The 24104-nt window shown below is 43.0% G+C and overlaps 1 protein-coding gene across 1 annotated transcript; it reads left to right on the top strand.

Annotated features, from left to right (window-relative positions):
• The first annotated feature begins 1905 nt into the window (after positions 1 to 1905).
• On the top strand, positions 1906 to 22330 carry LOC135507322 (neuromedin-K receptor-like). Its single transcript, XM_064926886.1, has 4 exons — positions 1906 to 2273; positions 11423 to 11611; positions 15846 to 15996; positions 22130 to 22330. Exons 1-4 carry the CDS (start codon positions 1906 to 1908, stop codon positions 22328 to 22330), a joined length of 909 nt encoding a protein of 302 aa, XP_064782958.1.
• The last annotated feature ends 1774 nt before the right edge of the window (positions 22331 to 24104 follow it).

Genomic DNA, 24104 nt, shown 5'->3' with positions numbered 1-24104 from the left:
CGTGGTATGTGTCCATGTTAATATTTAATAAATCAACTGAACACTAAATACAAAATAACCAAGTGAAACAACAAAAAATCGAAACAGTCCTGAAAGGTGACACAACACAAAACAGGAAACAACTACCCACCACCCATAGTGGGAAAACAGGCTGCCTAAGTATGGTTCTCAATCAGAGACAACAATTGACAGCTGCCTCGGATTGGGAACCATACCAGGCCAAACACCTGTGTGTGTGTGTGTGTGTGTGTGTGTGTGTGTGTGTGTGTGTGTGTGTGTGTGTGTGTGTGTGTGTGTGTGTGTGTGTGTGTGTGTGTGTGTGCGTGCGTGTGTGTGTAAGTCACCCCCACTATTCCCACACCACCAGAAGATGGCCCTTAAAGCTCCCCATACGTAATCCAGCTAGGAAGGGGCGTAGACTGTTAAATGACTCATTAAAAGGGGCACATCAGGTGTAATCCTGCCTAATTGCCAGGGGAACCCATCAGGTGTAATCGTGCATAATTGCTAAGGGAATCCATCAGGTGTAATCCTGCCTAATTGCCAAGGGAACCCATCAGGTGTAATTGTGCATAATTGCTAGGGGAACCCACCAGGAGAAGGGGAGAGAGGAATCTAATTGGCCCGACTCCCTCAGCAGTGAACACCTGTGGTCATGTACATTAATGTCTTAACATCGGTGTGGCGTCATATTTTATACTTTGATACTGAGCATGTAGATCAGTGGATCAAAGGCACTTCCCCACTTGCCCCTGAGTGTGTACCAAATACCACCCTATTCCCTATATAGTGCACCACTTTTGACCAGAGACCCCAAAGTAATGCACTATAATGGGAATAGGGTGTCGTTTGGGATGAAGCCTATCTGTCCTTTCCATACTGTTTAGGTGACACAAATGAGGATGCTCGGTGGTTTGGATGCTGTTGAATACAGAGGGGGGCTGTGTAGTTTTTGGATAATGTGACTTTCGTTTTGAGATACAAGTTGATCAGTCACAATGGAGCAAGATCTGCAAAGCTAAAGCCTCAAAAACACATCTTGGTTTGGTACCCTGAAAGTTTGATTGATTGTTTTGAGTGAGTGCATTAGGATCATAGAGGCAGTCCATCGCGAAAAGGTTGACATAAGCCAATTGGGAACTGAATTCATTTAGGTGGAAAGGCCTTGGCAGATCCATCTATTGAAAATCGATCTCGGAAATTAAGAGTTATTTAGGGTAAAAACTACACATTTTGGAGATACTTTACACCTTTGTCAAATATGACTGTTTAATAAACTTAGTCAATTAACTTGTATCTTCAATACTTGCAGTGACAATGACAAAGTAGCATTGATCACGGAGATGTCCCAAGAGTGAAATTAATGACTCAGTCAATGGAGGCGACAGATGCGGCAGACCTTTCATCAGTTCCTGATGCATGTATGTCGTTTATCAGGATAATGTAAGGCATTTCTAACTGACTCGCCATCAAATTCCATGCTTGCCATATGTTTATGTCTTATTTGTATGGAAGCGTAGCTGAAGGATCTACCGTTTTCAAAGTGTTGCGCAGTTGCATTCGGATGCATTCAAGTGAATGACTGAGGATGCTATTAGAAAGAAGAACTGTTCGAATATAATCGGTCGCCTATTTAAGTAGTAGCCTATCCTGTGGGTCAGAAGTTCCGCGCTCCTCAAGTGTCAGTTATTTATTGGAGTTGTCACTGGACATTTTGTTACGACTGTCTCCCAAACGCGTTGGCCCTGTATTGACGGGAACAGCATCATAAATGAAGAGGGACAACGTGACCATATTGAGCAGAGCATTTGCGCGTCTTGGTGCGCTGCGGAGTTGTGTGCCAATACAACTGATGCCACCTCCAGGCATTGAATCCAAGTAAATCTCGTCAGGGAGACTAGAGGAATGGCTGCGGCAAACAACGGATCAAACACAACTAGGACCTTTACAAATCAGTTCGTACAACCGGCTTGGCGCATCGTGCTATGGTCGGTCGCGTACAGCCTTGTGCTCGCCGTAGCGGTTTTTGGGAACCTGATAGTGATTTGGATCGTATTAGCGCACAAGAGGATGCGAACCGTGACAAACTACTTTTTACTCAACTTGGCTTTCTCTGACGCCTTAATGGCCGCGTTCAACACGTTGATTAATTTCATATACGCTGCTCACGGCAATTGGTACTTTGGAGAATCATACTGCAAGTTCCACAACTTTTTCCCTGTCACAGCAGTGTTTTCAAGCATATATTCAATGTGCGCAATCGCAGTCGACAGGTGAGCTCTGGAGACATCAACATCAATCTCTAACATTTTATTACATATTAAATGTGACAATGTATTATTAATTATTTAATACTAGGCCGGTTTCATGAATAATAGCCTAATGTACAGATTCTATATTCAAACCCCTTAAATTAAATAAGAAAAAGGTAGGCCTAACGGTATAACAAGGTACCCTGATGTTGCTCAGATGCCATCATTTTCATACATCATCATAGTAGCCTGTTATGCATGCTATGTATGCATACAGGTTATTAACACACACACACACACACACACACACACACACACACACACACACACACACACACACACACACACACACACACACACACACACACACACACGGGAAACCAACCCTCTCCTTACATTCTGTCAAAATGAGAATGTAAGAATGTAGCTTTTAATGCACTAATCTAACCAATAAAGATCCGGCAACACAATGTGCATCCCAAATGGCACCCCTTTCCCTATTTGATTTCACCACTTTTGATCTCTATGAGTGCTGGGCAAAAGTACTGCACAATAAAAGGAATAGGGTGCCATTTGGAAGGCAGACAAAATGAGAAAACAATTGAGGTTGTTCAGGATTTGATCAAGCATTTCATTACTCAGTTGGTATATAAAAGATCCAGATTACTTCTAATGAGCTCCACTGTGCAGACAACCTATCATTATGGAGGGAAGTGCTGATTAAATCATTAAAAATGGAGTACCTGCAGTGAAATAATGTCTTTAAGTGCCAAGAGTGCTTATATGAAAGCTATACTCGCACCAACACACAGACACACACGAGCGAGCAAGCGGCCCCACATACACACACGCACATGTGCATACACATGCAAACAGGCAAGCAAGTGTGTACACACACAAGCACACACTTGATTTACCCTGCTGTGCCAGTTTTCCTACCAAAGTTTGTATTTATCCATTTTGAACTTGATGGCAAGGTGTCTAAGACTATGCATACTCAGAACTTATGTTGGTTGATCAACTGTATTGCAAACAAATATTGTTATTTTGGGGGAAATGGAGGTGTTTGATGCACGGAAATTATAATAATTAATGGTAGGCTAATAAAAAACATTAAAACGTAGGCCTATATAAAACAGATGCATTTGGCTTTGGTAAGAAGATGACATAGCAGCATCTCGCCTAATAGCCTATATTTACTTTAATTACATAGGCCTAAATCTCTACTTTTCTGACATAACTGGTTTATTCCCTCTATACAAGAAAATATTAGGCTACCATTTATCCGTCGCTCATTTAATAGCCAACCATGCGCAAAAGTAAATAGACCGGTAGCCTATGAGAGTAACGGTAGGCTTTAGTATGGCTGTGCGATAGGAGCACAACATATACATTTTAATCTCAGAGCCTATACCAAGGCAGGAGATAGAAACACAATCATGTATTGATAAACAAAATATTGAACAACAATTTGTCTTTTGCATAGAAGTGTGGAATGTAGGCAGCATGTACTTTTAATGGTTCAATAGACAATCTTGCAGAACGTGTGGCCAGTGTTTGCCAATCGCTATAGGCGGATTAGGCATGGATTTTTTGTTTAAGGATCCAAACCTTTTTTTTTAAATGTTTTCCTAAAATGACATACCCAAATCTAACCGCCTGTAGCTCAGGACCTGACGCAAGGATATGCATATTATTGATACCATTTGAAAGGAGACACTTTGAAGTTTGTGGAAATGTGAAATTAATATAGGAGAATATAACACATTAGATCTGGTAAAAGATAATACATAGAAAAAATGTTTTTTTGTTGTTGTTTTTTTGTATCATCATCTTTGAAATGCCAGAGAAAGTCCATGTATTATTCCATCCCAGGTGCAATTTAGATTCTGCCCACTAAATGGCCGCAGTGTATGTGCAAAGTTTTTGACTGATCCAATGAACCATTGAACATATCTGTTCAAAATGCTGTATAAGACTGCCCAAATGTGCCTAATTGATTTATTAATGGGGTTTTCCAAGCTGTTTAAAGTCACAGTCAACTTAGTTTATGTAAACTTCTGGCCCACTGGAATTGTGATACAGTGAGTTATAAATGAAATTATCTGTCTGTAAACAATTGTTGGAAAAATGACTTGTGTCATGCACAAAGTAGATGTCCTAACCGACTTGCCAAACTTATAGTTTGTTAACAAGAAATTTGTGGAGTGGTTGAAGAATGAGTTTTAATGACTCCAACCTAAGTGTATGTAAACTTCCGACTTCAACTGTATGTTTATGTCCAGGAATGGTCATGTTACTTACAACCTCATGCTAATCACATTACGCTAGCTTAACCCCCATGGCGGGGGGCACCGATCCTGTAGAGGTTTAAAAAGTCTAAACATTCTGCCCACACCTCTACAGAAACATCTGAGGATTTCAGCAACGTATCATGTGTTGGATAGATGTCTGAAGAGATTACAGAAGACAGAAATGCAAAAAGTATTCCATTTTTTCAGAATTCCCTCAGGGAGGGAGGGAGGGAGGGAGGGAGGGAGGGAGGGAGGGAGGGAGGGAGGGAGGGAGGGAGGGACAGACAGGTAAGGTAAGGTAAGGTAAGGTAAGGTAAGGTAAGGTAAGGTAAGGACAGGATGAAAGCTGACAGTCTAGCAGTGAGTTCTGGGGAAATGGAATCTTTGTTTACCGAAAACCGAACAAACAGCACTGTTGAATCCAATTAAAGATATACTGGGAAGAGTCAAACAATCATAACTAGCGCCACATGGGGCATCCTTTGTTTTGAGTACCTGAAAGCAATCTGAAGTTGGGCACAGACACAGACACACACATCACTATCCTTATGATGGCTGCTCCAGAGAAGATTGGTCTTTTATTTACTGTTTGATTTGACATTGTAGTATTTCAACCTGCCCTCTGGCTTTTGTCAAGAGGAGCTTGTTTTATTCACGTTCTGGGAAAAATGCAGTTGTACAACAAGACATTTCCCACTGGGTACAGATGTACATTCAATGTCTATTCCACGTTGGTTCAATGTAATTTCATAGAAATTATTTGGAAATGACGTTGATTCAGCCAGTGTTTGCCCAGTGGGTACTGCATACTAAATTGTATGCGTTAACTTTAGTCAGGGCAAAAGCGCAACTCAAAATAAAAAAGTCAAACCTCTCAAGTAAGCAGTGTATGGAGGAACAAAATACCAATCAACCATGACCTTTGAACTTTGACCTAATAACCTTTCACCAGAGACGGAAGAGGAAGCGAGACACCTCACTGGGTCCTTTTTTTCTGGTTCATATACAGTCAATGAACTAAGTAGACCAGACCCAGGAGGCCATCGCATTGGTGTCTTTGGGAGAGCCACCCCTTAAGTAGACCAGAACTGTTTTTTAATGGTAAACAGGGCTTGAATCATTTTCTTCATTTATCCACCATCTTTGCTTTCACCCCCTGACTGACCTCTCGACCTCTTGAACTGTTTTAGAGACTGACTGACAGGGTCTGGTAGTGCTCCAGTCCTGTAATGCGTCTTTGTGTAGCTGGTGAGATGAGTCAGGCGCAGGACAGCAGATATGAGTAATGAAAGCAATTTTACTCCATAATATAACAATACACGTCATATAAATACAAGGCCACAAATACGGACTCCAATACAATAAACAATTACTCACAAACAAACATGGGGGAACAGACGGTTAAATAATGAACAAGTAATTGGGGAATTGAAACCAGGTGTGTAAGATAAAGACAAAACAAATGGAAAATCAAAAGTGGATCGGTGATGGCTAGATAAGTGGATCGGTGACCGCTGAATTCCGCCCGAACAAGGAGAGGGACCAACTTTGGCGGAACTCGTGACAGTACCCCCCCTTGACGCGCGGCTCCAGCCATGGGCGGCGTCCCAGGTCTCCTCCGAGCGCTTAAACCATTTGTCTACCACAGGAGCTTTGATCTGGCTCTGATGCCAAGGTGCCAGAACCGGCTGATACCCCAGTATGCACTGGAAGGGAGAGAGGTTAGTGGAGGAGTGGCAGAGTGAGTTTTGGGCCATCTCTGCCCAGGGGATGAACGCAGCCCACTCCCCCAGCTGGTCCTGGCAATATGACTGCAGAAACCTACCCACATCCTGGTTTACTCTCTCCACCTGCCCGTTACTCTCAGGGTGAAAACCTGAGGTGAGGCTGACCGAGACCCCCAGACGCTCCATGAACGCTCTCCAGACCCTGGACGTGACCTGGGGACCCTGATCAGAGACGATGTCCTCAGGCACCCCGTAGTGCCGGAAGACGTGAGTGAACAAGGGCCTCCGCAGTCTGTAGGGGCGTAGGGAGACCGGGCAAAGGGAGGAGACGGCAGGACTTAGAAAACCGATCCACAACAACCAGGATTGTGGTGTTGCCCTGTGAGGGAGGACACTCCGTCGGGAAGTCCACCGACAGGTGCGACCACGGCCGTTGTGGGGGTAGGGGTTGTAACTTCCCTCTGGGCAGGTGCCTGGGAGCCTTGCACTGGGCGCACACCGAGCAGGAATAAACAAACCCTCACATACTTGGCCAAGGTGGGCCACCAGTACTTCCCACTAAGGCAACACACTGTCCGACCAATGCCAGGGTGACCAGAGGAGGGTGACATGTGTGCCCAATAGATCAAACGGTCGCGGACAGCAGACAGAATGTACAGGCGCCCGGCTCCTATCCCAGCCTTGGACGCGTCCACCTCCACTATGAACAACAAAGAGGGATCCGGATGAGCCAGCACGGGTGCCGATGTAAACAGAGCCTTCAGGTGACCAAAAGCCCTGTCCGCCTCAGCCAACCACTGCAGTCACACCGGTCTCCCCTTCAGCAGGGAGGTAATGGGAGCTGCTACTTGACCAAAACCTCGGATGAACCTCCGGTAATAGTTGGCAAACCCTAGAAACCGCTGCACTTCCTTTACCGTGGTGGGAGTCGACCAATTATGCACGGCTGAAATGCAGTCACTCTCCATCTCCACCCTTGAAGTGGAAATGCGGTACCCTAGGAAGGAGACAGACTGTTGAAAGAACAGACATTTCTCCAACAGTCGAACAAGCACCCTGCACACCAGGGACACATGCTCGGTGCCTGTAGCGGAGTATATCAGAATGTCATCGATAAACACCACTACACACTGCCCATGCAGGTCCCGGAAAATCTTGTCAACAAAGGCCTGGAAGACTGATGGAGCATTCATCAACCCATACGGCATGACGAGGTACTCATAGTGCCCTGAGGTGGTACCAAATGCCGTCTTCCAATCGTCCCCCTCCCGGATACCCACAAGGTTGTAAGCACTCCTGAGATCCAATTTGTAAAGAAGCGCGCCCCGTGCATTGACTCGATCGCACTGGCGATGAGAGGCAGCGGGTAGCTGTACCTCACAGTGATCTGATTGAGACTTCGATAGTCAATACACGAGCACACACTATCCTTATTCTTCACAAAAACTAAACTTGAGGAGGCAGGTGAAGTGGAGAGCCGAATGTATCCCTGCCCCAGGGATTCGGAGACATATGTTTCCATAACCGCCGTCTCGTCCTGTGACAGGGGATACACGTGACTCCTGGGAAGTGCTGCGTCTACCAGGAGAGTTATTGCACAATCCCGCTGTCGATGAGGAACCCCCCCAACACCGACCAGCAGGCTTCTCTCTACGGCCACACCTCCCAGCTCCATGGGTGTCGGATCGGAGGTGCTGGGGGATGGAAATGACGGACCCCGATCCGGATGTCCACGGGTGGCCAGCAGTTTGTCCAGCCGGATGGACAGGTCCACCAGCTGGTCCAACATGAGGGTGGTGTCTCGGCAGGGCAACTCCGGACGGACTTCCTCGCGCAGACTTCACCGGTAGTGATCGATCAGGGCCCTGTCATTCCACCCCGCGCTGTTGGCTATGGTCCGGAAGTCCAAAGCGGAATCCTGCGCGCTCCTCGTCCCCTGCCTCAGGTGGAACAGACGTTCACCTGCCGCTCGACCCTCAGGTGGGTGGTCGAAAACTGCCCGAAAGCGGCGGGTGAACTCTGCGTAATGGTCCAACGCCGCGTCTCCCTCACTCCATACGGCGTTGGCCCACTCCAGGGCTTTGCTTGAGAGGCAGGAGATGAGGGTGGACACGCTCTCACGTCCCGAAGGACCCGGGTGGATGGTCGCCAGTTAGAGCTCCAGCTGCAGTAGTAACCCCTGGCATCCGGCAGCCTTCCCATCATACTCCCTCGGGAGTGCGAGCGAATCCCGCTGGGACCGGGTGAAGGAGGGGTGGACCGTGAAGCCTGCTGTAGTGATTTTGACTTTTAGTGAGTTCATACAAATTGTCATGTCTTCTATTCTGATAGACTGGAGAAAAACGTGGTTGTAATGTTAATAATTTGGTTGTTATTCTATTGGTTACGTTGAGGCAGTGGCGGTGGCCCACACTCATTACTGGGCGCAAAGTTGATTGCATCTTTTTCACTGAAACATGGCAGTCTTCAGACTGTAGTGCCGCTCTTGTTGAAGCCTCCCCCTGGACTACAGCTGGGGGGGGGGGGGGCAGCCTCCATTTTTACAAATGCTCTCATCTGTAAGGACATATAATTTCATTATGCTATACTGTTTAAATGTCAGTCACCAGTGCTGGCTATAACCCTGTTTAGGCCACCAAAGCACTGCCCCACTTTTTTTTGACTGATTTCTCTGAACAATTGACTGTTGTTCTTGAGAACTATGATACAAATCATTGTGTTGGGCGATTTTAATATTCATGTTGACAAAGACACTGACTCCAAGGCCATTGAATTGATTAATCTTTTGAGCTCTATGAACTTTATCCAACATGTGACTGGGCCCACCTTTAACTGCGGCCAAACTCTAGGTTACACTGAATGCATTTTTAAGAAACGCTATCTTAGCTCTGAAGTTGCTACAGATTTTATTAAGTGTATGAACAATACACCATCACCTATTCTGCCTTCCTCTTGTGATGATTTAGTCGATTACCTTAATAGCAAATTAAGGGCTACCGTTGATGCCATAGCTCCAGTAAGGTTGAAAAGGCCACATCCAAATGGAGAGCTCCTTGGATGAGTGAGGAAACAAATAGACTAAAGATAAATTGCAGAAACGCAGAGCGGAAGTGGAGAAAGTCAACGTTGCAGGTCCATTATGATATTCTGAGAGAGAAACTTGGCATATATAACAAGGCAATTAGAAACGCTAGACAGGCTTATTTCTCTAACTTTATCACTAATAATCAGAATAATTCAATAGTGCTAGTGCTATTCTCGACCATTGATGGCCGGATAAATCCTACCCCCATAAACCTAACATCTAAATGTGATGAGTTTGTGGCATATTTCAGAGATAAGATAATAAACATTAGGCTGGGTATCAGTCAAGCAAGACCTGATGAGAAGTGTGATGGTACATGCCCTAGCTTACCACGCAAAGGCACTATGGAGTTATTTTATATGGTTTATAATCACTCCCTATTTCACAGGCAATTTCCCCACTCCACTAACAACTGCCATGGTGAAACCCCTTCTGAAGAAATGTAATCTAAATTCTCCAGCTCTTAGCAATTTTTGGCCAATCTCCAACCTCCCAGAAATTGTTTTTTTAAATAGCTTAATTATTTTTGAAAAAATCCAATATTGTTGTCTTGTCCGCTAAAGCACAGGGACAGCCTAAGTTAAAGTGCTAAATGATCTTAGAGCCAACACAGATGCTGAACAGCTCATGTACTCTTTGTTTTAAGTGCTGCATGATGTTGTCCTTTTGGACAGACTGCAGAGGTGGGTTGGTCTCTTCCATCTAGTTCTAAATTGGTTTAGGACCTAGTCAAGAGTCAAATGTCATATCCTATGTGACGTTCCACAAGGTTCACAAGGTTCGATTTTGGGTTCAGTACTGTTATCAGAACGCACAACATTGATTTTCACAACTACACAAACAATACACAACTTCACATTCCTGTGTCACCAGAGCATTTTTAGCTCCACAGATAAATTATTAGACTGTATTAGTGATTTAAATACTTGGAAGGCTCACAACTTCCTTCAGCTAAATCAAGACAAGACCGAGGCACTTATAATTGGAGCCAATGCACACAGAATCTATATATATTTAATTAAAATTTTAATTCACTGTCAAATAAGATAAAACACTAGCTAAAAAACATAGGTGTCATTTTAGATTCTGAACTCAATTTCGATTCACACATTAGGAATGTGACCAAAATAGCTTTTACCACCTGAGGAACATTGCCAAGTTGCGGCCATTTCTATCTCAGGCTGATACAGAGAGACTCATCCATGCTTTTATTACAGCAGGCTTTACTACTGTAATGCTCTCCTGTCTGGTCTACCCAAGAAGGCCATTGGCCAACTGCAAAACATGCAGACTGCAGCAACATGGCCAGACAAAGAGCACACATTACACATGTTTTAAAGTCTCTGCGCTGGCTATCTACGCGTTTAAGAACACATTTTAAGATTCGATTGGTTTTTAAATCAATCCACAATTGTGCACCCCAATACATGTCAGACATGCTTTTGAGTTATGTACCCAGGAGGTCCCTCAGGTCCTCTGGCACTGGCCTTTTAACTATCCCAAAGCCTAGAACCAAGAGGCATGGAGAGGCAGTCTTCAGTTACTACTACCCCAGCCTCTGGAAATGTCTGCCAGACAACCTGAGAGGAGCCGAAACTGTGGACATATTTAAAATATATCTTACAACACAACTGTTTTAGTTTTGCTTTTCCTTAGGGGCGGCAGGGTAGCCTAGTGGTAAGAGCATTGGACAAGTAACCGGAAGGTTGCAAGTTCAAACCCCTGAGCTGACAAGGTACAATGCTGTTGTTCTGCTCCTGAACAAGGCAGTTAACCCACTGTTCCTTGGCTGTCATTGAAAATAAGAATTTGATCTTTAACTGACTTGCCTAGTTAAATAAAAGGTCAAAATAAAAAAGGGTGCTTTTTTAGACTTTCAGTTTTAATTGTTGTTCTTTAGTTTTTTATACTCATATGTTTGTTTGTGTAGTAAATATTTCTGTTTCTACTTATTGTTTTTTTATTTATGTTTTTTTTCTTCCTGTGAAGCACATTGCGTCACATTCTTGTCTGAAATGTGCTATTAAATAAAGATTGATTTCATTTGATTTGACATCCCTGCAGGTACATGGCCATCATCCACCCGCTGAAACCACGGCTGTCAGCTACAGCTACCAAGGTGGTGATTGTGTGTATCTGGGCGCTGGCCGTGGTGCTGGCCTTCCCCCTCTGCTTCAACTCCACCATCCGTATCCTTCCCCGCCGGACCATATGCTACGTGGCCTGGCCCCGGCCATCGGATGACTCCTTCATGTGAGTGAGACACTCCGGGTGCATCTCAATAGTCTAAAGTGGCTACCTTGACTCACCTCCTCTTGTTCATCTTCACTGATCTGAAAACAGTATTGGGTTGATTGGTAATGAAACTGTATAAGGTGTTCACCTTGCTGCTGGTGGTTTGGGTTACCTTGGTGGTGTATCAAATAGAACACTGGGAGTTGGAGATACACTTCAAAAGGGCTAATTCCCCATTTATTTAATAGATTAAAAAATGTTGCTAGGATAAGTATGCTTCTCTCTAGGAATCAACAATAGAATCACCTTACATATCAATGTAAGGCAGGGCTCTTTCCCTAATTCCTGGAGAGCTACCGTCCTGTAGATTTTCGCTCCAACCCTAATCTAGCGCACCTGATTTTAATAATTAGCTGGTTGATAAAATGAATCAGGTTAGTTACAACTAGCTCTCCAGGAACAGCATTGTAAGGCAATTAACATGGCCAATTATGCAGGCACTAGTCAAAAGCAAATACATCCAAATATACTCAAAACCCAATAGTAACTACAATATGAAAAATGATCTAAGTAACATAATCAACATCTACACAAACAAACCTACTTAGAAACCAACAAATAATACTATGAATAATGGCACATAGAAAAACACATCAAATGGGCTCAAATCAAAGCTACACTATTGTTAAGAGTCTAGGTAATGCAGGTAAGGCGGAGTTAGGCGCAGGACACAGAGATGAGTAAATACCGTAACTTTACTCGTAACAAAATTCAAAGAAGGAGACAAAATACCAGTTCAGATATACGAGACAACGTAACATGAACAAACACGCACAAAACCAAGGGGGAAACCAGAGGGTTAAATAGGAAACAATAATTATGGAATGGAAACCAGGTGTGTACAATGCAGACAAAACAAATGGAAAATGAAACGTGGATCGGTGGTGACTGGAAAACTGGTGACATTGAACGCTGCCCGAACAAGGAGAGGGACCAACTTCGGCAGAAGTCGTGACAACTATAAAGGAGCACAAACCTTTACTGGGCAAAAATATAAACGCAACATGTAAACTGTTTGTCCAATGTTTCATGAGCTGAAATAAAAGTTCCCAGTAATGTTCCATATGCACAAAATGCTTATTTATATAAAAAAATAAGAATCAAATAAAATAATTTGTCACATACGCCAAATACAACAGTGAAATGCTTACTTACAAGCCCTTAACCTGTAATCCATAGCTTCTGGTTGGGGTATGTATGTTCGGTCACTGTGGGAACTACGTCCTCCATGCACTTATTGATAAAGCCAGTGACTGATATCGTGTACTCCTCAATGTGGAAGAATCCTGGAACATATTCAGTATGTGCTAGCAAAACAGTCCTGTAGTTTAGCATCTGCTTCATCTGACCACATTTGTATAATCGCTAGTCACTATTACTTCCTGCTTCAATTTTTGCTTGTAAGCAGGAGGATAGAATTATGGTCAGATTTGCCAAATGAAGTGCGAGGGAGTGCTTTGTACGCATCTCTGTGTGTGGATTAAATGTGGTCTAAAAATGTTTTCCCTATGATTGCACATTTAACATGCTGATCGAAATTAGGTAAAACTGATTTAAGTTTCTTTGCATTAAAGTTCCTGGTCACTAGGGGTGCCGCCTCTGGATGAGCATTTTCCTGTTTGCTTATGGCTGTATACAGCTCACTGAGTGTGGTTTTTGTGCCAGCATCGGTCTGTGGTGGGATGTAGACAGCTACGAAAAATACAGATGAAAACTCTCTAGGTAGATAGAGTATCTCATGATAAGCTGTAGACCACACTAAATCAGGCAAGCAAAACCTAGACATCCTTAGATATCGTGCACCAGCTGTTGTTTACATATATGCATAGGCCCCCGCCCCGTGTCTTACCAGAGGCTGCTGTTCTATCCTGCCGATAGAGTGTATAACCTGCCAGCTGTATGTTCTTAATGTCATCGTTCAGCCACGACTCAGTGAAACATAAGATATTATAGTTTTAATGACCCGTTGGTAGGATATACGTGCTTTCAGCTCGTCCCATTGTTTTTCCAGCGATTGAATGTTAGCTAGCAGGACGGAAGGCAAGGGAAGATTAGCCACTCGTCACCTGATCCTCACAAGGCACCCTGAACTTTTTCCGCGAAATCTCAGTTTCCTTCTGCAGTGATTGACAGGGATTTGGGCCTGGTTGGGTGTGTGTAGTATATCCCTCCCGTCTGACTCATTGAATAAAAACTCTAAATCTAATCTATGGTGAGTAATCGCAGTTCTGATGTGCAGAAGCTCTTTTCGGTCATATGAGATGGTAGCAGCAACATTATGTACAAAACAAGTTATGAACAACGCGAAAAAACAAACAAAATAGCATGGTTGGTTAAGAGCCGAGAATTTGGCCGCCATCCCATCCGGCACGCTCCGGCGCCATCCCTGTTTGTCACAACTTCTACTTTGCCAAGATAATCCATCCACCTGACAGGCGTGGCATCTCAATAAGCTGATTAAATAGCATGATCATTACACAGGTGCACCTTGTGCTGAGGACAATAAAATGCCACTCTAAAATGTGCAGTTTTGTCACACAGCACAATGCCACAGATGTGTCAAGTTTTGAGAGAGTCGATAATTGGCATGCTGACTGCAGGAATGTCCACCAGAGCTGTTGCCAGATAATTAAATGTTAATTTCTCTATCATAAGCCACCTCCCAACATAATTTTAGAGAATTTGGCAGTATGTATGCCCAACGTCGTTTTAGAGAATTTGGCAGTACATCCAACCGGCCTCAGAACCGCAGACTATGTGCAACCACGCCAGCCCAGGACCTGCACATCCGTCTTCTTCACCTGTGGGATCATCTGAGACCGGCCACTTGGACAGCTAATGAAACGGAAGAATTTCTGCATAAACTGTCAGAAACCGTCTCAGGGAAGCTCATCTGCGTGCTCGTCATCCTCACCAGGGTCTTGACCTGACTGTGGCGTCCTAACCGACTTCAGTGGGCAAATGCTCACCTTCGATGGCCACTGGCACGCTGGAGAAGTGTTCTCTTCGCGCATGAATCCGGTTTCAACTGCAGATGGAAGACAGAGTGTATGGCATCGTGTGGGGGAGCAGTTTGCTGATGTCAATGTTGTGAACAGAGTGCCCCATGGTGGCGGTTGGGTTATAGTATGGGCAGGCATAAGCTACGGACAAAACACAATTGCATTTTGTCAATGGCAATTTGAATGCACAGAGATACCAAGACAAGATCCTGAGGCCCATTGTCGAGTCATTCATCCGCTGCCATCAATCACCTCATGATTCAGCAGGATCTGTAAACAATTCCTGGAAGCTGAACATTTCCCAGTTCTTCCATGGCCTGCATACTCACCAGACATGTCACCCATTGAGCGTTTGGGATGCTCTAGATTGACATGTACGAGCGTGTCCCAGTTCCCACCAATATCTAGCAATTTCGCAAAGCCATTGAAGAAGAGCGGAAAAACATTTCATAGGCCACAATCAACAGCCTGACCAACTCTATGCGAAGGACATGTGTCACGCTGCATGAGGCAAATGGTGGTCACACCAGATACTGATTGGTTTTCTGATCCACGCCCCTAATGTTTTTTAAAGATACATGTATCTGTGGCCACCAACAGATGCATATCTGTATTACCAGTCATGTGCAATCCATAGATTAGGGCCTAATTAATTTATTTAAATTGAATGATTTCCCTGTATGATCTGTAACTCAGTAAAATCTTTTAAATTGTTGCTTGTTGAGTATATATTTTTTGTTCAGTGTACTTTGAATAAACACATCCTTGAATAATTGTTTGTATCAACAAAAACTGGAATTAACTGAAGGTTTGTTCAAAGTTCAAAGGTTGCCACATTGATTGCATACAGGTGAGTTAAGTTAAGGTGGGTGAGTGTCCTGCTTCTGGAGGAAAAACTGGGTGGCGATTGGGTAATTGGAAAGTCAGTCCGTATGAGTATGGGAATTTACTACACACAGGATAATGAGATTAGTTAGATAGATCGAGATCAATCTATCTATTTATCAGGTATCTGCTCCCCTGTCACAACCAGTGCAGACTAGTTAAGGAGGAGAGCAAACTAGACTAATTAATATGAATGTGAAATAGATGAATTATAATTTGCTAAATTACCATGTTTTCCATTACATTCACAGGAATGCTCTGCTTTTCCTTCCTCTTACAGCTATCTATTCTTCTCTGGCATACAGGTATCATATCATTGTGACGGTTCTGGTGTATGTGCTGCCCCTAGTGGTGATGGGTATCACCTACACCATTGTGGGGGTGACGCTGTGGGGAGGAGAGATCCCAGGGGAAGCATCAGACAACTACCACAGCCAGCTCACAGCCAAGAGGAAGGTAACGCAAAAGTACAACTCCATTATACACATAAGGTCAATTGGTAAAGTATGTGTATTCCATTTGTAAACCAACGCGTCAACCATAAATTGAATTCCGTAGATTCAGCCATTCACTTTAACTGGCACAATCATGGCTACCCATCAGGTAATCCAACGTTACGCAGGGAAACAACAGAGATTCGTCTCCTCTTTAGAGATGAAAATGCATTCTATGAACTGGACACAGTCTATCTCTTCATTCATCTCTGCTTGGAGTCCAGGCGCCGTATGTCTTAAACATCTCAGAGTCAGAGTTGGAGTGCTGATCTTGGATCAGGTTCCCCTGTCCATGTTACCTCATTCATTTTGTGATCTAAAAAGCTAAACTGGTCATAAATCAGCACTTCTATTCTGAAATGCTTGATACATACGGACCCTGCTCCCCAAAGTTATCCATAAGGATTCAGGTCATTTTGAACCCGTATGACTAACATCTATTAGGCCAGATGTGGGTTTAACATTACAGGAGCACAGATTATAAGAAAGGCAGTGGCCAATATGACACGTCTACTAGATAGGGGAATTATTGGGATATGGGATTACTCAAGGACACCCTGTGAGGAAACCCAGTCTATATTTCAGGGTTGTTATTGTTTTATTCATGAGGATTACACTCAGATTACGGGGGGATCAGCACACCTAGTTCTTTGTTTTGGACAGATGGCTGAGGCCATGAAACCATAATAATTTACAGTTTCAACCAGGGATGTACCCCTGTGATCCTGCCTGACATTTGATCTGGGCACCAGCACATGTTTGGTGTTGTTACTTGCTCTTATTTCAGAACTGGTTTGTTTTATAGTTTTTGTTGTTGTTGTTGGTGGTGTTGATGGTTTTTTGTGTGAAATGCATCTCACATAAACTTGATTTAATTTGATTTAGTTTGAGCAACGCAGTGGATGGAGGGTTAGTTAACCTCACACTTATACACCGTTCCAATTACTCAGTGGGTTTGAATGGGCTAAAAATACAGACTAGAAGTAATTTAGGATAAAAGCGCCTGCTAAATGTCTGGATCATTTTCATAAGCCTGTTGCTGGATTTGCCATTAACTTCCCTGCCAAACCCTTTTAACCTTAGCTAGAAGAGGGCTGAGAGAGGTTCATTAGGCTGAACGTCACCCATTGTCAAACCGCCAGGTCCTACTCGGCGGTTAGTTTAAAAGTAGTTGTTCATGAGGTCAGCGATCTGTTCCCACCAAGCTCAATTTACCCATGCTGTGACGGCTTCGGGCAGACCACCAGTGCTCTCACGTCAAATACCTGCTGACCTGCTGTGTCATGCGTCATGGATACCCTTTCTCCTGCTTTATGTAGCTCCGGAGAGAATTCTACCAGACACCGTTTGCTCGTCATTAGACCCAGAGTCCCAGACACACTGTACATACAAAGAGATGCCACCGCTTCATAAGCTTTATGCCACATTATTAACCGTCCAGAAGATAATGCAGGTAGAGCTAGTTGATCCTTCATTATAAGATCCTAATTGTTATTGTTCATAAACAAGGCAACTGACAGCTTGATTGATCACTTGATTATCCTTTTCATGTTGGAAGTTAATGAATAAAGTTTGACCCGCGTTTCGATGTGATCCGTTGTCAAAGCTGTGAAACCACTTTAGAAAAGCTAAAGAATGTAAATGCTGATTTCGTATCCGAAGAGTGCTTTGGAATGTTTTCATACATGAAAACATGAACTATGAACCCCTCTAAAGAGCACCTTCTTCTAATTCATTCATTTAGCCTAACTTGTTTAACCCAAGCAGTTGTCGTAAAATGTTGTTTTGTTGTTGCCTTTTTTGGAGTTGTGTTTGTGTATGCCCCAACAGACTGCAATCACGACAAAATCATTCATCATCAGATGCCGTTGTTGTTGTTCTCTGTATGACTATCCTTAGTCTGTGATGAAGGGCTTAACACCAGCTGTGAGTCTTCTCCACCAAAGTGAGATTGACTTCAGAGCTCCTACATCAAGGGTAATTCAATTCCGACCTTATGGGGCTGAAGTACTGCTGTATTTGTATTAATGTTCTACTTGGGAGTTAAAAGGATGGTTCAGCCAAATAACAAAGTGACATATTAGTTTCCTTACCCTGTAAGCAGCCTATGTACAAGGTAAAAAGAGCAATCCTGGTTTTGTTTGTCTGGCCACCATCTCCAAATGCTAACTTATTTTGCATTCTTGGCCCAAAACCAATGCAAGTAAATATCCCTGATGTTAGCATTTTTCGTGTATCATATGTTAAACATGACCAAGCCCAGAGACATACTGTAGTTAAATTTAAGTCTTTAGGATGTCTATTTCTGTTGGATGTCATATCGGTATCTAAACACTTTTCCACCAGTTAGTGCTTTGTTTCCCAGACCCAGATTAAGTCTAGTGCTGGATTTAAAGGCATGCTCAATGGAGAATCTCAAAGGTTTAGTGAATGTAGGTTAAATCTAAAGAGCAAAATGACAGAATAGAATCTATGTGAAAGGCTTTAGGGAGATTCTCAGACTGTTTGACTGACAGACTAACCAGTCATTGGAGATCACAATCACTATATGCATATTAGTAGTATATTTGGATAGAAAACACTCTGACGTTTCTACTGTTCTACTGTTTCTACTGTATGAATGATGTCTGTGAGTATAACAGAACTCATATGGCAGGCAAAAACCTGAGAAAAAATCCAACCAGGAAGTGGGAAATCTGAGGTTGGTTGATTTTCAACTCAGCCGCTATTGAGGACAGAGTGGGATATTGGTTCTCTTGCACTTCCTAAGGCTTCCACTGGATGTCAACCGTCTTTAGAAACTTGTTTGAGGCTTCTACTGTGAAGTGGGGCCGAATGAGAGGGGAATGAGTCAGAAGTCTGCCAGCAGTCATGAGCTGGTCACGCGCATTCACATGAGAGGTAGCTCCCGTTCCATTTACTTTTCTGAAGACAAAATAATTCTCCGGTTGGAATATTATTGAAGTTTTATGTTAAAAACATCCTAAAGATTGATTCTATACATCGTTTGACATGTTTCTACGGACTGTAACGGAACCTTTTGACATTTCGTCTGCAACTAGTGAACGCGCTTTGTGAGTTTTGATTTGTTTACCAAGCGCGCTAACATAAGTAGCTATTTGGACATAAATGATGAACATTATCGAACAAATCAAACATTTATTGTGGAACTGGGATTCCTGGGAGTGTATTCTGATGAAGATCATCAAAGGTAAGTGAATATTTATAATGTTATTGCTGACTTCTGTTGACTGCACAATATGGCGGATATCTTTTTGGCTTGTTGGTTCTCTGAGCGCCGTACTCAGATTATTGCATGGTTTGCTTTTTCCGTGAAGCTTTTTTGAAATCTGACACAGCGGTTGCATTAAGGAGAAGTTTGTCTATATTTCCATGGATAACACTTGTATTTTCATCAACATTTATAATGAGTATTTCTGTAAATTGATGTGGCTCTCTACAAAATCACCAGATGTTTTTGGAACTACTGAACATAACGTGCCAATGTATACTGAGATTTTTTTATATAATTATGAACTTTATCGAACAAAACGTATTATGTAACATGAAGTCCTATGAGTGTCATCTGATGAAGATCATCAAAGGTTAGTGATTAATTCTATCTCTATTTCTGATTTTTGTGACTCCACTCTTTGGCTGGAAAAATGGCTGTGTTTTACTGTGATATTGCTCTGACCTAATAAAATCGTTAGTGGTGCTTTTGCTGTAAAGCCTATTTGAAATTGGATACTGTGGTGGGATTAACAACAAGATTACCTTTAAAATGGTATAAGATACCTGTATGTTTGAGGAATTTTAATTATGAGATTTCTGTTGTTTTGAATTTGGCACCATGCACTTTCACTGGCTGTTGTCATATCGATCCCGTTAACGGGATCTCAGCCCTAAGAAGTTTTAACAGCTTGGAAAATTATAGATAATTATGTCATGGCATTAGAAGCTTCTGATAGGCTAATTGACATAATTTGAGTCAATTGGAGGTGTACCTGTGGATGTCTTTCAAGGCCTACCTTCAAACTCAGTGCCTCTTTGCTTGACATCATGGGAAACTCAAAGAAAATCAGCCACGATCTCCGAAAAAAAAATGTAGACCTCCACAATTCTGGTTCATCCTTGGGAGCAATTTCCAAATGCCTGAAGGTACCACGTTCATCTGTACAAACAATAGTTTGCAAGTATAAACACCATGGGACCACGCAGCCGTCATTCTGCTCAGGAAGGAGACACGTTCTGTCTCCTGGAGATCAACGTACTATGGTGAGAAAAGTGCAAATCAATCCCAGAACAACATCAAAGGACCTTCTGAAGGTGCTGAAGAAAACAGGTACAAAAGTACCTATATCCACAGTAAAACGAGTCCTATATCGACATAAAGGCCGCTCAACAAGGAAGAAGCCACTGCTCCAAAATCGCCATAAAACAGCCAGACTACAGTTTGCAACTGCACATGGGGACAAAGATCATACATTTTAGAGAAATGTCTTCTGGTCTGATGAAGCAAAAATAGAACTGTTTGGCCATAATGACCATCGTTATGTTTGGAGGAAAAGGTGGGAGGCTTGCAAGCTGACAAACACCATCCCAACTGTGAATCACGAGGGTGGCAGCATCATGTTGTAGGGGTGCTTTGCTACAGGAGGGACGGGTGCACTTCACAAAATAGATGAGGGAAGGAAAATTATGTGGATATATTGAAGCAGCATCTCAAGACATCAGTCAGGAAGTTAAAGCTTGGTCGCAAATGGGTCTTCCAAATGGACAATGATCCCAAGCATACTTCCAAAGTTGTGGCAATATGGCCTAAGGACAACCAAGTCAAGGTATTGGAGTAGCCATCACAAAGCCCTGACCTCAATCCTATAGAACATTTGTGGGCAGAACTGAAAAAGTGTGTGCGAGCAACGAGGCCTACAAACCTGACTAAGTTACACCAGCTCTGTCAGGAGGGATGTGCCAAAATTCACCCAACTTATTGTGGAAAGCTTGTGGAAGGCTACCCGAAACCTTTAACCCAAGTTAAACAATTTAAAGGCAATGCTACCAAATACTATTTGAGTGTATATAAACTTCTGACCCACTGGAAATGTGATAAAAGAAGTAAAAGCTGAAATAAATCACTCTGTGCACTATTATTCTGACATTTCCCATTCTTAGAATAAAGTGGTGATCCTAACGGACCTAAAACAGGGAATTTTTACTAGGATTAAATGTCAGGAATTGTGAATAACTGAGTTTAAATATATTTGGATAAGGTGTATGTAAACCTCTGAGTTCAACTGTACGTGGACATAAATCTTTGTCACTGACAAGATGGACAAAGAGCAGTTTGCATGGTTCAGGCGTGTCTGAGCTTTGATATTTGGTGTAAAGAAACAAAAGTCAAATTCTATTAGATGAAATTTGTCAGAACTCCTCCATACAAGGCAACAAAGTGCTAACGTTTTGCGAATGCAGATCTGATTTCAAGTTTAGAAATGCTCTTGGAGGATTTTAATTGACACAATCAGTTCAAGAATTTCACAGGATCTTTGAAGTGAGCTGCTTCCTTTGTGATGGCTCTAGATTGTCAGGTTATAGAATGCACCTAATTCTATTGTGGCTCTACCATCGCCAATGTATGGACCATTGGACCACCAATGGTTGTCCTGACCATTTATGTGCAAATGAAGCAATTATATTTTGAGGTTGTGTGAATGGCTCTTTTGAAAGGGGTTGTCGTGATGAAAAAAGTATATCCTAAATTGCTGTAGCTTCCAGGACGGAATGAAAATGCCAACCTGATGATGAATCAATCATGGTGCCCACGCTTGTGAGAATATATTGAGCATCACACATTCTGTCCATCTCAGAATCAGGCTCTCTGTGAAACCTGGCATGAGGTGGCCGACCAGCTGTTGATTTTTGATAGAGTCTCAAAGCTACACAGAATAAAGACAATATACTTTATTTTTCCTCTCTCTCTCTTCTTATTCTCTACTCTTTTTCTCATTGCTTTCTCCACCTCCCTGTCTCCCCCTCCTTCCCTGTCTCTCTATTCCTCCAATCCTCCTACTATCCCCATTCCTAACTCCCAGGTGGTGAAGATGATGATCATTGTGGTGGTGACTTTCACCCTCTGCTGGCTGCCGTACCACGTCTACTTCATTGCGACGGGCCTCAACAAGGCTCTGATGAGGTGGAAGTCCATCCAGCAGGTCTACCTGTCAGTGCTGTGGCTGGCCATGAGCTCCACCATGTACAACCCCATCATCTACTGCTGCCTCAACAGCAGGTAGGATCTAGCACCTGAGTGTTGTTCAGTAGGCACTAAAACATACAATGAAGTTAAGCCTTACCCATAACTCATTTCGATTTTCAGTTTAAAAATGTGTTCTTCTTTGTGCCTACCGAACACAACCTAGGCAACCACTGGCTAGATAAATAAGACCAGATGAGAAAACTACCAGTGTACCTTCTTTAGAATTCATTAGCCACCCCTCAAATGTGAAATATCTGACCTTGCACTCATTGTATATCTGTCTGGTTTGGGTTGTGGTTTGGATAAAGGTTCCGGGCGGGCTTCAAGCGGGTGTTCTATTGGTGCCCGTTCGTCCGGGTATCCAGCTATGACGAGATGGAGCTGCGCAACAACACCACCCGCCACCAATCCGGTCACCAGGGCAGCATGTGTACCCTCTCCCGCGTGAACACCAGGATCATCATTCCCAACCATCGCCACCACAGCTTCAAAAAGGCTGTCTCCAGCAGCCATGGCAATGCCAGTGTTAACGGAGATAGCAATGGTAACCATGGCAACCAACCGGTGGTAGCCAAGTCTAACCTTTGCAGTGACCCCGATGATGTGGCCGACGATCAGTTCTCGTGAGATGTTGATGACGACCACAACCAACTTCTAGAATGTTCACGAGTGGTTTGGAAAGTCGTTGTCAACGTTTCGCCCTCTGAACTGTCCCTCAAACATTCCAAGCAAGACTTTACATATTTTTTTATTTTACCAAACACAAGTATTTCTCTGTGAGTTTGCTGCAAATGCAATTGTTTTTTGATGCAGTGAGAATCATTCAATTTTTTCCCCCGTTTTGCTTTGCTTTCAAAAGCATTTATTCCTGCCTTTTCTCATTTCCACACCCCCATCTCATGACACTGACTGGACATCTGGTAGGCTGCTCTCTCAACAGGCAGATTCGTGGGCAGATTTGTGACATCTGGACTAAGCAATGAAGGCAGAGCTTACCAGTAGTTACCAGTGTGTGTGTTTGTGCGCACATCTATTACTCACTGGCTGTTGCCTCAGGCAGTCTCCCACTGAAAGAGTGTTAGGAGGGGTTGGTGGTTTGGCATATATACCACTGTTCAAACGTTTGGGGTCACTTAAAAAATGTCCTTGTTTTTGAAAGAAAAGCACTTTTTTTGGTTCATTAAAATAACATCAAATTGATCAGAAATACAGTGTAGACATTGTTAATGTTGTAAATGACTATTGAAGCTGGAAATGGCAGATTTTTGTATGGAATATCTACATAGGCGTACAGAGGCCCATTATCAGCAACCATCACACACCCTGACCTTAGTTATCTTTGTTTTCTTTATTATTTTGGTTAGGTCAGGGTGTGACGAGGGTGGTTTGTGTAGTTTTGCATTGTCTAGGGCTTTTTGTATATCTAGGTATTTATATGTTTATGGTTGCCTAGATTGGTTCCTAATCAGAGGCAGCTGTTTATCGTTGTCTCTCATTGGGGACCATATTTCGGTAGCCATATTCCTTGGGTATTTTGTGGGTTATTGTCTATGTGTAGTTGCCTGTCAGCACTCGGTTAATATAGCTTAACAGTCGTTTTGTTGTTTTGTTAGTTTGTTTAGTGCCCTTCGTGTAAATAAAGAAGAATGTATTCTAATCACGCTGCGCCTTGGTCTCCACGTTATGACAAACGTGACATCACTCCTGGGTTCCAATGGCACGTTGTGTTAGCTAATCCAAGCTTATCAATTTAAAAGGCTAATTGATCATTAGAAAATCCTTTTGCAATTATGTTAAAACAGCTGAAAACT

The sequence above is a fragment of the Oncorhynchus masou genome, chromosome 21, assembly GCF_036934945.1.
Source record: "Oncorhynchus masou masou isolate Uvic2021 chromosome 21, UVic_Omas_1.1, whole genome shotgun sequence".
Taxonomy (NCBI): Eukaryota; Metazoa; Chordata; class Actinopteri; order Salmoniformes; family Salmonidae; genus Oncorhynchus; species Oncorhynchus masou.
This window is presented reverse-complemented; position numbering and strand designations above follow the sequence as displayed.

Excerpts from the sequence above, each read along its gene's own strand:
- LOC135507322 (XM_064926886.1), top strand. The coding sequence starts at position 1,906 with ATGGCTGCGGCAAACAACGGATCAAACACAACTAGGACCTTTACAAAT. Across the intron at positions 2,274-11,422 it reads TGCGCAATCGCAGTCGACAG|GTACATGGCCATCATCCACC; the intron begins GTGAGCTCTGGA and ends ACATCCCTGCAG. Across the intron at positions 15,997-22,129 it reads AGCTCACAGCCAAGAGGAAG|GTGGTGAAGATGATGATCAT; the intron begins GTAACGCAAAAG and ends CCTAACTCCCAG.